We start from the raw sequence: 13,895 nt of genomic DNA on the forward strand, positions 1-13,895 counted from the left end.
TCAGGAAGAATTTCACCTCGTTTTCAAGAAGTGCTGCTTTGTGTTTGTCTTTTTGCCAGAATCAAGTACCTTTTTTTATATATATATACATAATTCTACAATTTGAAGACCCTCCAAACATAAGAGTTTGAATCTGTTTGCGTAAAAATGTCTTCTTACGCGGGGACCAGAGCCTGACCCCTTCTGAGAGGAGACTTTTAGCCCTTTACATATGGTTTACGCGTCAAACTGGAAATTGCCAGCCGCTGAAAGGGTTTTTTTTTTTTTTTCTTTTCTTTTAATTCTATTACCGGACGTGGGCTCGCTTTGTTTCAATACTGTCGCATCAAGATGATTGACAAAGTAATAAACGCGTCATGCTGCTGCATCTGATTACGCCGCGGCATTTGCATCGGACATTGAGGGGGGAATATGACAACCTTGACACGCTGGGGGGGATTTGCTCTGTCAAATAAACACGTCTCCGAGGATCTATATTGTCGCGGTGACAATAACCCCCTTCCCCGTTCATTGAATTTCAAAAAAAACTATCCCCTCGCAGTTGATCGTGGGTCGGTTTTGATCTGGTTCTGGATGGTACAGAGGGGAAAGAAGGAAAATAAAATAAATATATGAATAAGTGTTTGGCCACGAGAGAAATTTAACTCCAAACACCGGCGACACTCTTTATTTGAATTAATATGTCCTCCACCACCTTCACCTCCTCCACCACCTCCTCCTCTTCCTCTCTTTCTGCAGGTTGAGTCCTCCAAAGTGCCACTTATCGTTGTAGTGGTCACACAAGCTGCGTGCACTGCAAAAACAATAAAAAAAATAAATACAAATTCGAACAATCTCTTCCACACAGACAGCTAAAACAAATAATTAAAAAAAACTCTCAACTTGCTTCTTAAATTTAAAATAAATCAAATAATCTCAATCTGGAGCTACTTTTTTTAAAAATAAATATTTGTTTTGGGTGTTTTTGTGCAGTGTAACGCTCGATGACAATTTTATTCATTAAAAAAAAAAAAAAAAAAAAAAATCAACTACATTTAACGCTTTTCATACAGGCTACTGGCGTTATAGATGGAGGGCCATTTATATCCCACGGCGTGCCCACCTCCAAAGCAGGTGATCCCGATGTCGCAACGTGTCAGCGGTGGCCTGACACAAGTATAATAATAGTTAATAGAGCGTGAGAGAGAGAGAGAATGGTATTAAAAAAAAAAAACCTAACAAAGATGTGTCAGAAAGTCTATGTCTTCATTAGCCGGGGATCTCCAAGGACCGTCGAACATTTCATTAGTTTGTAATTTATGAATGTTTGACAAATATTAAAGAGTATGTAAATACGAGAGGGCGTAATGTGTTTCCTGCGGGAGATGGCGAAATGACCCCAAAGTCTCTCTTCGATACCGCCGCACTGATCACATGCATTATGTTTCCCCTCCTCAAACTGTGCATTTGCTCGAACATGTTTTTTTTTTTCCCTCTTCCCCCCATCTGACGTGTGAAATAGTGCAGATAAACCAATGATTCATAATGCTGGCAGCATTTGCATCCCCACTAATACTCTGTGTTATTTTGATATATGATGATGTACTTGTCTCTTTTATCGACTTTGTGTGAACGCACTTTCGCCATTATGGCTCCGGCTAAACCAGTAGGAGGGTTCCCGTGTCCTTAAAACGCTCCATTTCCTTGTTTGTGAACCAAAACAAGAAAAATGTATAAATAATAAACCGTGATTTTTTTTCATTTTTTTTTTTTTTGTTCAGCAGCTCAACTTCTAGACGTGGAGTCCCTTTTGTTTCCTGAAGCAAAACAGAAAAAAGGCCTCTGGAGCTTCTCTTCTGTCTTTTGGTGACATTTCATACATTTCTTTTTTTTTATTTATTTCCTGGATTTGAACCCACCTGTTCGCCGTCCCTTCTGCTTCTGTCAGATATCTGTGTCTGACGAGTCTCTCAAGAGGTCGGCAAGAAAAGATGATAAACTCAAAAGTTATGATAAATCACTGCGCCAAAGGGGCAAAATCCTTAAATCCTAGAATCATTTATTCTGCGTGATGCAGGGCCCACTTCTCCTCTCAGTGAGCTGCCTACATGAGCCTTTTTTCATGTATTTTATTTGTTAAAGGAGCACTATGTTTTTTTGGGTGAAGAAATGTATAGATCATGACTAAACACACTCTTTGTTGTCATGACTCACCGAATAAACACACTGAACTTAAAGGAACAGCACACTTTCACACTGGTTGTTTACATGTGGCGGAAACTGCTTATGTTCCTCTGAGAGCAGCTCGTTTATTCAGTTATGTGACCAAAAAAATACATCTGAGTTTGCTTTTAGTACCTCATTAATTTGAGTTTGTATTTCTGCACAGTGCCACTTTACATAAACATTTGCGCTCGTCCGGGTTTGAAATCTTAATTTATTCCTTTTTAAGCCTGTTTTTGGAATTATATTAAAAATACATGACTCATGCAGGGGAGAGAAAAGAAAGAGTGCGCCATCAAATTACTATTTAGGCACCTTTGTACTCTGAATAGACTCCCTATTAATATTTTGGATCTATATGTTGCAGCAACAAGTCATTACGCGCGTGTAACTCGCATGTATGTCTGACAGGACGCGCTGCTAACCGGAGGAAGTCATCACGGCTCCTCTGCTCCGCGCTCTCTCCTCACTCCCGAGATCAAATGAGAGAAGGAGAAGCTCAGATCAAAAGAGAAACCAAATAAACGGGCGCGCTGATTCATTCACGCAGCTGCATTGAGAACCAAGGCCAACGGGCGTATCATGCCACTGAAAAGGGGGGGAGCTGCTATTCAGAGTGCAGGTGTGAAGTATGTGGCACATTCTGCCATATAATGTGGAGGTTGTTAGAGAATCCGTGTTCCGAGGCCCTATAGGGGCAGACAGGGGGGCTGGATCGCGGGTTGGATGGGGAGCCCGCTCGTGTAATGAAAAGTGGAGTAAGTTCGTTTCCTGAAAAATCTGCGGATGACGGTAATCTTAAAAACCTGAGGGGAGAGAGAGAGAGAGGTGGAGGTGGAAGGTGGAGGTGGTGGAAAGTGGAGGAAGGGGTCTATAAGGTCTTATTGGCACTGATTATTTTTTTCTTATGTGAGGTTTGCCTGCCATATACAAGAGCTACCGCAGGGGTGTAGCCTTAAACCTGCCTCAGCTCTGCCTGCACACCTTTTATTTATTTTTTTATAAGAGGAAGCCGGTTAATCGAGCTTTAAAGTTTGTCATAAATCTTGATGACGGAAGCCCGTGGTAGTCCATACATCAGGCAGCAGTCACGTGATCCTCATGGGAGGACAATATTCAATATCCAGGACGAGCTTCAGTTGCCTTTAATAAATTGTAATGCTCCTTTAAGGAAAAACAGAATGTTTATAATTAAAATGATTATAATAGAGATAAATAGTTGTGTTTTGTTGATTTAAAGGGGCACCGTGTCGTTTTTTGGTGACGAAATTCAAATTGAATTTTAATATTTATGATTATTTTTCCATAACCGAATAAACAAGCTGTTCTCAGAGGAAAGGTGGCGGGGTCTGCCACACATGAACAGCATGAAACAGTGTGAAATTGTGTCATCCTTTAAGATCAGTTTGTTTATTCAATCATGAAAACAAAGAGAGTTTGTTTATTGAGTTTGTTTTCAGCATTAAAAAAATAAAATAAGTCAATGTAGATCTTTCTCTTCTAATTACAATGTGTTCCCAAAAACTTACAGACTGCACCTTTAAAGTGCCAGTGGTGGGAGAGTGTGTTTAATGTAAACCCAAGAAAATGTATAGCTTGTGATAAAAATTTATTTGAAAGACTTAGCTGAACGAGACAAGTGAACAAACACGCTGTTCTCAGAGGAAATGTAAGGTTTGAAGCTAAAGGTGGCAGGGTCCGCCACATGTAGACTAAAGTATGACACTGTGTCGTCCTTTAAGGTCAGTTTGTTCATTCAGCCATGAAAATTAAGAGTTTGTTTGTTGAGTTTGTTTCTCTTCTGATTAAAGTTACATAGTGCACCTTTAAGCTTCATCTGCAGCCTGTTTATTTATTATTGACTCTAATAAAAGGTCTCATCAGCGCTCCCTCTGTCCCACACCTCCATTATAACAGCTCTGTTCTGCCTTTCCGGTCGGTTTTTTGTGTTTTTTTGTGTTTTTTTGTGGTGGCTCTATTGCACCTGTCTCACTTGGCCTTTCTCTTTATTTGCCGTGCCAATTTCGGCCACTTCATTCCTGATAATTATGACCTGGTTGGTGTCGGAGGTGCTGATGGTGGTGTTGGGAGCGTGAGGTGGGCGTGGAGGAAAAGAAGTCGGTGGTGCTGGTGGTGGTGGGGAGGTGATGGTAAAGGGGTGGTGTGGAAGAAGGAAAAGAAGGAGGAGGAGGAGGAGGAGGAGGGGGCGAGGGCTTTTACTCCTAGACTGCTAATCCCCCTATTAAAAGGGTTTTGTTCAATAATGCCGGACAGTTTCCGGAAGTAGGATTACCGCCTCCTTTATTTTACAAAGAAATGATATTTCACACTCAAATGAGCCTGAGGACGCAGCAGAGAGAGGGAGAGGGAGAGAGAGAAAATGAAATGGATTCATTTTCTTCTTTCTTTTTGTTGCGGTTTGGAAGTTGAACCCCTCCCCCCCAACTTTTTTTTTCCTTCCCCTTCTCCTTTTCTTAAACAACATTTCTTCTGTAATTAATGTGAATATTTCCTGTGAGACTAGAAGCAGCTTCCTGTTTGGTTTTGTTGCAGCTCCTCCTCCTCCTCTTTCTTTCTTCCTCCTCTCTTACGCACACACACACACACACACACCTGTTCTTGATTCTTGACCCCACAGAGCTGATATCAGATCAGAGGTTATCCCTGAACGCATCGGGGTCAAGTTGTTGTCAGAGATCCCCTCCCTCTCTCTCTCACACACACACTCCCAGCTGCCTGTCGTATCCCACTTGTCAGCGCGCAGGGGATTTTTTTTTTTCTTTTTTAGACTTTCAAAATAAAAGCAAACAATTATATATATAGTTTTTAAATCGCAAACACACACACGGGCCTGCTCGCTCCAACTTTTCTAGGCGACCAATCCCAACTTGTTCCAGCTTGGTTTTCTGACTGGAGACAGGATGTTTCTATTCGCTCGAGGTCGTAAATTATCGCGCGTAAAAGGTCACGAAGCTATCGCAGCGCGGACACGCTGCACTCGTTTCAACTTCTCCTTCTTCTCGGTGGATTCAGGAGCGTTTTTCTCTTTGATCCGCCAAAAAAACAAAGAAAAAGTGAAGCACACCTTCCTGACTCGTGTTTTAACTCTGTCAGCCCCCCCTCCTCCAAATGAAACAACCCCTTTAAATGTCGCCCTTATCCTTCACTTTCAGCGCTGAATGGGGAAAAAAATGTTTTTACGCGACTCAGTTAGTTTCTTGTCCGTTTTGACGACTGGAACTAAAAGCTTTAGACGGCCCAATAGAGAGCCGCCCAATGGAGAGGAGCCCCAACAAATCGGCGACAAAGGGCTTTCCGTGTCATCAACGTCGTTCAGACGACCTAGAAGAATCCCTCTGATATCAGCTCCCACTTCAAAGACTCCCACTTTTCAATTGAGATCCAACTATCTTGTTTTTTTTTTCTTCGTTCCTTTGTTTCCCTCCCTCTTTACGCAACGAGAAGCTGGTGCCAAAAGAGGCATCATCATCATCATCTTCTTCTTCTCCATTCGTCTGTTTGGTTTTAGGGTTTATTCTTTGCCTTCAGTAACTGTCACGCACTTAACCAAACTCTATAAACGTATCAGGCAGTTTGGAGCTCTGCAGTTTCCTCCCACTTCAGGCTCGAGTCGAAGCCGAAGTGAAACATAATTTTAAAAAATATATTTTTAACTCCTCGGCCAGAAAGTCTCTCCCCCCCCCCCCCCAACACACACTGCACGTTTTCTCCACTTTAATAATTTATTACTTTTTTTTTTTTATTTCGTCCTGTGAATTAATTCCACACGTGTGTCACGAACATGTGCAGTTTCTGTCGCTCTTTTGTTGAGTTGTTTTCTTCCTACACATTTCATGTATAGAGCCTTAAAATATGATTATGGTTAAATGTATCCATTCAGCTCTCTCTCTCTCTCTCTTTATTATGGTGCGGGACAACTGCGTTTTCAGCGGCTTCACTCCCCTTTGATTCTCCCAAAGTAGGCCCGAAGCAATAGAATATATTTTTCCTTCTTTATACTGCCCTCGTCTGCAGCATAAAGGACATAGATTACCGTTTCCTACCCCATGGGACGCAAATATTACATTCTTTAGAGCGGGCTTTTGAGTCCGCGGACTTGGCCCCATATCATTTGAGTTTGACTTGGCTATTGCTATAGAAATCTTAATTCACCATGAGGATTCACCGTCGTGAAAAAAAATGGCTCTTTGTGTTGAAACGCTCTTTGAAGTCTGGATTCAGAATATTGTAGCCCTCCATCAGCCCCTCAAGCCCCCCGACAAAAAAAAAAAAAAAAAAAAAAAAGCAGAGCGGAGAAAGTAAGACTTTAACACGAGTTAAGTCGCCCCCCCTCTTCTCTCTTTGTATTTTTATTAGAGGGAAATACTTTAGAAAATACTATCTTTAAATGTATAAAAGGAGCTTTCACTGAAGTTTTATGTCTTTTGGATTTTAACACCAGAAAAGGAAAAAAGTAGACGTGGGTGGATTGTTGCTGGAGCGTGTGTGTGTTAAAGGAAGCAACAGTTTTAAAAAAGAAAAATTGAATATTTGCTTTTAAAAACTTTTTAAAAAAGGAAATGAAGAATGGAAATTTGCACATATTCCACCCCCCCAGAAAAGTGTCCACAGATGAACCGCATGTGAATTCAAGATAAACCCGAATGGCTCAGGAGAGTTTTGTGTTTTGTTTTTTTTTCACTTGAGTCATACAAGATTTATTCAAAATACTCACAAATTACAAGGCAGTTCGGTACCGCATGTTGAGTGCCGCTCGATTTCAGATATTCAAAAATAATAATAATAATTATAATAATAATAAAAAATAAAAAATATTGACGACAATGATACAAAACCACAAAAAAAAAAAAATGCCCACTTTGATAAAACATTTATAATTTCACGGTCGTATATCAAATACTGCAGGCTTATGAAACAGTTCTATGGTTGACCCTCTGCACAGATGAGGAGGGTTGAGGGGGGGAGGGAGGGAGAAACGGTGTAAACATAAAATGTTTTGTACAAATAAACTGCAGTCACCGGACAGAAAACTGCGCCAGAGACAGAATCCTTCCAAAAAAACTATCAACATCAACACATCGAAACTTATACAAAAATTTACAAATGTACATTTTGTTTTGTTCGCCCCGAATTTTTGAAACATGCACTTTGGTTAGATCATACAAAAAAAAAAAAAAAAAAAAAAAAATCCTCCAAGATCAGATTGAAAAATAAATAAAAAACATATAGAAGTCAAAACTCGGAATTTCTTCTTCTCTTTTCTTGTCTTTTTTTTCTTTTTTTTTTACAAAATAACTTTACACCAACATGCCTAGCCTACAATAATGCACCACATTAGTCTAACGGATTTACACGACTCTCTCGTCCACAAGTGGAGCAGTGGAGCCGTCTCAGGGCGTGAACAGGCACCGAGCCAACCATTTTGAATCGCTGAGGTTTGTAAAATATATTCTTTTAATGTGCCTGGAAATTAGCACGTCTTTAAAAGTTTGCACGTTTTTTTTTTCCCCCTTTCCTTTCCCAATGTGGTTCAAATGCGTCTCTGGGCATCTGGGTGTCTGTTTTTGGGGTGGCTCCTCAGTAAGGGGCCCCTTTTCACAGGCGGGTATATAGGCACCGGAGCCAAACCATTTTTTTAATAGTCGAGCTCGTGAAAAAATGTGTTCTGTCACTGTTCTGCTGCGAGTTTTTAAAACGCGTCCCTCGGTTCTGGGTTTCTGTAAGGTGGCTGGTCTGTGGGGTCGGGCGTGGAGGGCCCGCTGGGTGGTGTCTGGGCGCCGCTGGCACCTGAACTGTGGCACACGTACCACTCGCTTAAATTGGCGGGCTGGGAGGAGGCGCCCACCGGCTCCGACAGCACCGAGGAGCCTCCTGGCTCCCGGCCCAAGTCTGAGGAGGGGGAGACCAGGGACGGGGTGGACGACTCGTAGCCCGAGCTGGGCGGGGGAGACTTGCAGTGCACCTTCATGTGTTTCCTCAGGGAGCTGGGGTGCGTGTAGGACTTATCGCAGCCTCTCACTTTGCAGTTGTAGGGCTTATCGCTGGTGTGGACGTGGGAGTGCTTTTTCCGGTCGCTGCTGTTGGCGAAGCGTCTGTCGCAGCCGTCGAACTCGCATTTGAAGGGCTTCTCACCTGTTAACAGTGGGGGGGGACACAGACATACACATCAATAAATCAGATATTCAAATCAAGTTGTTGTTTATTACAGGAGACTTCATCTTTGAAGATGCTTAAAAGCACCAACAATGCGGGTAACCTCACTTTTCTGGGCACACGTGCGCTCAGGAGAGACTGAGCAACAAGTATATCCAGAAGCCAAACAAGGACAGAGTGACTGAAAGCTCACTCACCTTCTGCTTATTGCCTAAATGTGATTTCATCACAGCCTGCGCGTTTAGCAGATTTGTACTTAGGTAATGTGAGCAAATGATATGAATAATACATAGGGCGAGGAGAGAGAGACAGAGAGAGAGAGAGAGAGAGAGAGAGAGAGAGAGAGAGAGGGAGAGAGAGAGGTGGTGGTGGTGCTGGTGGGTGGAGGGGGAGCGCCATGCAGCCACCGCAACAGAAAAAGAAGTAATCATTGTGTTCATTTACAAGTCTGACTCGACATTTTGAGGCCCCTTCTCTCTCTCTCTCTCTCTCTCTCTCTCTCCCTCTGTCGCTCTCTCTCTTTCTTTCTCTTTCCTTCTTTCTCTCCTCTCTTCCTCCTCTCGAGCTCCACACGCAGCACGTCACTGCTGGGCCACTGAGGCGAGCAGCCATGTTGTATGATTGGAAATATGATTTTTTCTTTTTTCTTTTTTAAAGTTAAAAAATGCAGGGGCTGCATTGTGCGGCGCGTCAGTCACTGGAGGCTGCTCTGGCAACCTGTTGGTGAATTATTCTGGCCGTGTTTGTGACAGTGTGTGTGTGTGTGTGTGTGTGTGCACTTGTCAACTTGTTGCTTTGGCTACAGGCTATCGAGGGGGCTGATCAGCCCACGAACACGCACGTCACATCACTAAATAATAACATGAACCAAAAGCTTCGAGCACTCCACCCTGTCTCTCTCTCTCTCCGCTGCAGCTTTAAATCTAATAAATCCAACCGACTGTTATTGTGAATATGAGCCGGAATAAGAGCTAATGCGCAGAGCAACAAGTGCCCGAGGGAATTAAAAATCAGAAAATCAAAATAAAAGCATCATCTCCATCATCATGTCGGTTAACACTTCCACGTGAAGGTGGCATATTTTTTTACGCACAAAGCTGCGCAGACGAGGAGCTGAGGTGGGCCCTCGGTGTGTTTTTGGGGCTCGGATAACGTCCTGAGTGAGCTGTACCAGAACATTAAACTCGCGATGCAACTCATAACAAACAGGTGGCCCAGTGGCTGCTTTCTGCCGCGCTGATGGATCAGCGGCGCGGATTGATTAATTGGCTCGGCAGAGAATATTTTAAATGCGTAAAAATCAAAGAAAATGACATCAAATCGCACAGGAGTCACGAAATTACGCACAAAAAAACACGACTCGACTTCCCTGCATTTGGATTTCAACATGCAACTCGATTATTTTATATGACACTTTTTTTTTTTTTTTAACGAATATATATATCCACTGACCTGTGTGCGTCCTCTTGTGAATCTTAAGATTCTCGGATCTGGCGAACACTTTCCCGCAGCCGGGGAACGGGCACGGAAACGGTTTCTCCCCGGTGTGCACTCGAATGTGATTTACAAGTTTGTACTTGGCTTTAAATGGTTTGCCTTCCCTCGGACACTCTTCCCAAAAGCATATGTGGTTCGCCTGCTCCGGTCCTCCGACGTGCTCCACCGTCACATGCGTTACGAGTTCGTGCATGGTGCTGTAAGTTTTGGAGCAAAGTTTCTTCTGCGAGTGCTCCGGCTCCAGCCACTTGCAGATCAGCTCTTGCTTTATCGGCTGCCTCATGTAGCGGAAAAAGGCTCCGGCTCCGTGGTGGTGGTGGTGGTGAGCGCTGAGATTCATGTTCAGATTCAGACCACCGTAGCCATGCAAAGGCGAGGCGGAGAACGGATCAGCCCTGGAGCTTGCCACTTGACTCAAGTGATCAGACCTAACGTACATTTCTCCAGGTAGTCCTAACCTTATTTGTCCATTCAACGCTTGGCCACCCGGTGATCCGCTAGAAGGCTGGTCGTGATGGAGTCCGGAGAAGAGGGTATGGTTCCCAGCGTCAGGGTGATGACCATAGTGTCCGGGATAGCTACCTGTTGTTGAGACAAACATTCCGTGGTGAGAGGCTGAACCAGCAGTCTGGTCAGTCAGTACAGGCATGGCTTGAGCTGTCAGATCTCTCCGGATGAGGAAATCCCTACCTGCGGATAAAGCCTGGGCCGTGTGAGACATAGAATAGGGGACCGATGTCGCCTGAACCGGGCCAAAAGCTCCCGTTTGACTGGAGACCACTTCACTGTGGCCTGCCATATGATGATTGTGGTGGTGGTGATGGTGGTGGGGATAATGATGGGCTGGGCTGATTTTGAGGGCCGCGGAGTGCCCCATGTGTTCTGGCCCGAATGGACTCGGCCCCAGGCGGGGTTCCGCAGTAATCTCCCCAGGGTGCGAGTGAGCCATTGAGTGTGGATGGCTGCTGAACCCCGGGAAGCCTGTCACGCTCTGAGGGGTATGGTGGTGATGATGGTGATGGTGGTGAGCCCCTGCCAAGTCAACTAATCTCAGCGCCGTGTTCCGTTTGGAAAACGTAGGGTCCATCACGGGGCTTCCCAATGCATCCACGCTCATTACTTCCTAATTTTAGAATAACTTGACAGCAGGCAAAATAATAATGATGATGACAAATATATTTTAATCGCAATGAAAAAATAAAGGAAAAAAAAAAAGACTTTATAAAGTTAAGTCTATCTGCAGACTACATGGAATCCCATTCGGTTGAGAGGCAGCAGCAGGACGCTTTGATACTGAATAGAGATTCATGGTAGGCGCTGCAGCCCGTGGAGCTAAACAATCACCCTGCGCTCTAATTGGTCAGAGCTCGGTGATTGACGTCACCAGTGACAGTTTCCAACGTGATGAAAAATGTCTTAGTGACAGCGAGCAGCCAGCGCGCATGCGCAGTGCCTGAGGCAACGCTTGAGAAAAATAGTTGTTATGCAAAGGTTATCGTACAATAAAAGTCCTTAAAAAGTTGATCCAGATATACAGTCGTCTCTCTTTTGTCGCAGCGGACAAAGGCAGCGCGGCTATGAAACGGCAATTTCCCCGCTTTGATGATGCAATTACAAAACAGGCTGTCGCGCAAGAGTATGCATATTGTCACTGTAAAAGTTGTAAGGATCATAAATAAAGCAGTGATATCTTCATTTTGCCCCGCAACGTATGAAAAGCAACTTTACGCACGAATTACGCACAACTTTACGCACGTAGAAGATCGGCGTCAGCTGGAGAAAGAAAAAAAAAAAACTTGTCAGCTTCAACCGAGAGGGGAAAACTCCACGTGGGAGTTTCAAACAGTCCGGAGTACATACCATTAATGTGCGCTTTGATAAACACCCATATTTACACATCCAAAGCCGTTTAGCCCCGTCAGCGCGCGCTGCTGCAGTGCTCAGACTCCGTGCTCTGGCGGGTTGCTCGCTGCGATCCGTGTGTGTGTAGGGAGTGTGACTAGGGGCGAGCTGCGGCCATTGTCCCGAGGAGAAAAAAAAAAAAAAAAGAAAAAAATTGTAATGGACGGGACCTGTTGTTATGATCCGGGGTAATTTTGCTTTAGACCCAGGACGGCAGCAGCTGAGGGTCACAGGAGGTGGTGCCGCTGCAGACTTAAAGTTGAAAATAAAACGTGTGTGTACTGTAAGTATCGGTTACTACAATCTTCTCCTTCAAAGTCTTCACCTTCTTCTTCTTCTTCTGCCTTTTTTTATGTTTGAATGCTGCACAGATATTGGTCATGGATCATAACAACATGTATTATCTGACTCCTGTGTTGATTAAAATCTACGTGGATTTGAGTGTTTGTAAAACTAAAGAGTGAAGAGAACTATTTAAAAATAATAATCCGATGTGGAGTCGTTGAAATGTCGAGTAACGTTTCACTGTACACGGGTTACAGTCGTCAGCTCGGGGGACGTTTCTCTGTGTACGCAACACAAATGCCCCCCAAAAAATCTAACTCAACTTAGTCGAATATGAAAACTTGGAAATTTAGAATATTTCCCTGTCTCGCCCTGGTAATACTCCTATAATTATCAGCTGTCACTGTCACCGTTATGTGTAAGTTATTGTGAGTTATATGTTGTGTGCTGCGACCAAAATGGTGATACCGAACGCTTCAGATTTCTTTCTTTTTTTTTTTTCTTCTGTAGCCGGAGGGCTGTTTAAGCCTGAGAGCTCAATCTTAATAAATTACAGCGTGGAGTGACCTTAAAGGGGGATCAATACTGTAATGTGAGGCGCGTATTTGAGTCCAATATAAAAAATGTGATATCTGACTTCAGAGTAATTCGTGAAGGGTTGTTAAACTTTTGCAGCCTGGATTTATTGTCACAGGCGCTCGTCGGGATCTAAAACTCTCCCCCACGCACATTTTATGTACTTATTTTCGTTTCATGAGAAGAAAAAAAAAAATCAGCTGGACATGATGTGAGCTCCTGTTTTATTTTTATCTTTTTTATTTATTTACTTTTTTATGGATGACTTTCAATTTGTTGTGTTTTTCAAAGTATTCAATCCGGATGTGCTGAATAACGGGACGCTCGCCCCCAAAACCCTCAACACGACTGAAATCATAAAAATAAAAAAAAAAATAAAAAAAATCATCCTCCTCTCAAGCTATTACTCCGGATTGACTTGTCAAAGCCCGCTGCTGACAGCGTCCCCATCCAGCACGTCAGAAATTCTGTCAATATTTTGGAGACTGTATGACGGATCCAAAAGATGTTTATTAAATGGCCCTTTTGCGCGTGGGGCTCATGAGGCTCACAGCTGTAAGCCTTCAGAGGCATCAGGCACACAGCGACCAGCGTAATGCAAAACTTTGAAGTGCTATTTCTGGTCCAAGTTGTGCATGCACTCCACTCTTGGAAGACGAGTAAGCAGGGGAGTTGTATAAGGTCCCAAACAAAAAAAAAAAAAAAAAAGAAAGAAAGAGAGAGAGAGAAAGAGAGAGCGAGAGAGAGAGGGGAGAAGGAAAAAAAAAAAAGCTGAATATTGTACAGAGGTCTCATAAAACACTGCTTTCGCTGCGTTTGGCTTTTAGTGGCTTTCACTGTAAAATCCCAAATAGCTCCTGGAAGCCATTTTACATTTTCTTACAGTGTGACTCCAGCACATTAGGATTCATGACACTAAACGGTTATTGGCCTTTTAATTGCAGGACGCGTCTCTTTTTCTTTCTGTCTTACGCATAAAAGTCAAATATGCTAGAATCGTTCTGAGGCGCAGACCTGGCGCGGGAAGCTTAAATACACCTGCAAAGTTATATAATTCCAGCGAGCCTTTCATTTTTTTTTTCCTGGCAAAGTCTTGAGTATGTGACCTCCACTCCTTGACTTGTTCAGTGATGTGTCATTCTTACCGTTCCTCCACCTGTTGAAAGAGCCCTCCAATTTGCGCACAGCAGAGCGGTGGATCGAGTTGTAAGGTCTAACTTGTTAAGTTGAGAACAACTAAACTTCCCCCTCTTTTTCCC

General features: G+C 43.4%; 1 protein-coding gene across 2 annotated transcripts; it reads right to left on the reverse strand.

Annotated features, from left to right (window-relative positions):
* Window positions 1-6,880: 6,880 nt before the first annotated feature.
* Window positions 6,881-11,272, reverse strand: zic4 (zic family member 4). 2 transcript variants are annotated; one of them, XM_030398593.1, is made up of 3 exons: window positions 10,564-11,272; window positions 9,829-10,455; window positions 6,881-8,355 (listed from the first exon to the last, which is right to left on the reverse strand). In XM_030398593.1, exons 1-3 carry the CDS (start codon window positions 10,988-10,990, stop codon window positions 7,913-7,915), a joined length of 1,497 nt encoding a protein of 498 aa, XP_030254453.1. In that variant the 5' UTR covers window positions 10,991-11,272; the 3' UTR covers window positions 6,881-7,912. The 2 variants fall into 2 exon arrangements, with proteins under 2 accessions (XP_030254453.1, XP_030254452.1); XM_030398592.1 differs by having other exon boundaries at window positions 9,829-11,265.
* Between the last annotated feature and the right edge of the window lie 2,623 nt (window positions 11,273-13,895).

Source organism: Sparus aurata, chromosome 19 (assembly GCF_900880675.1).
Source record: "Sparus aurata chromosome 19, fSpaAur1.1, whole genome shotgun sequence".
Classification (NCBI taxonomy): Eukaryota; Metazoa; Chordata; class Actinopteri; order Spariformes; family Sparidae; genus Sparus; species Sparus aurata.

Bases quoted from the DNA above. Each gene is read 5' to 3' on its own strand.
- zic4 (XM_030398592.1), bottom strand. From the start codon at position 10,990: ATGAGCGTGGATGCATTGGGAAGCCCCGTGATGGACCCTACGTTTTCC. The intron at 8,356-9,828 runs GTCAGTGGATAT...CACTGTTAACAG, and splicing joins TCACAAGAGGACGCACACAG to GTGAGAAGCCCTTCAAATGC.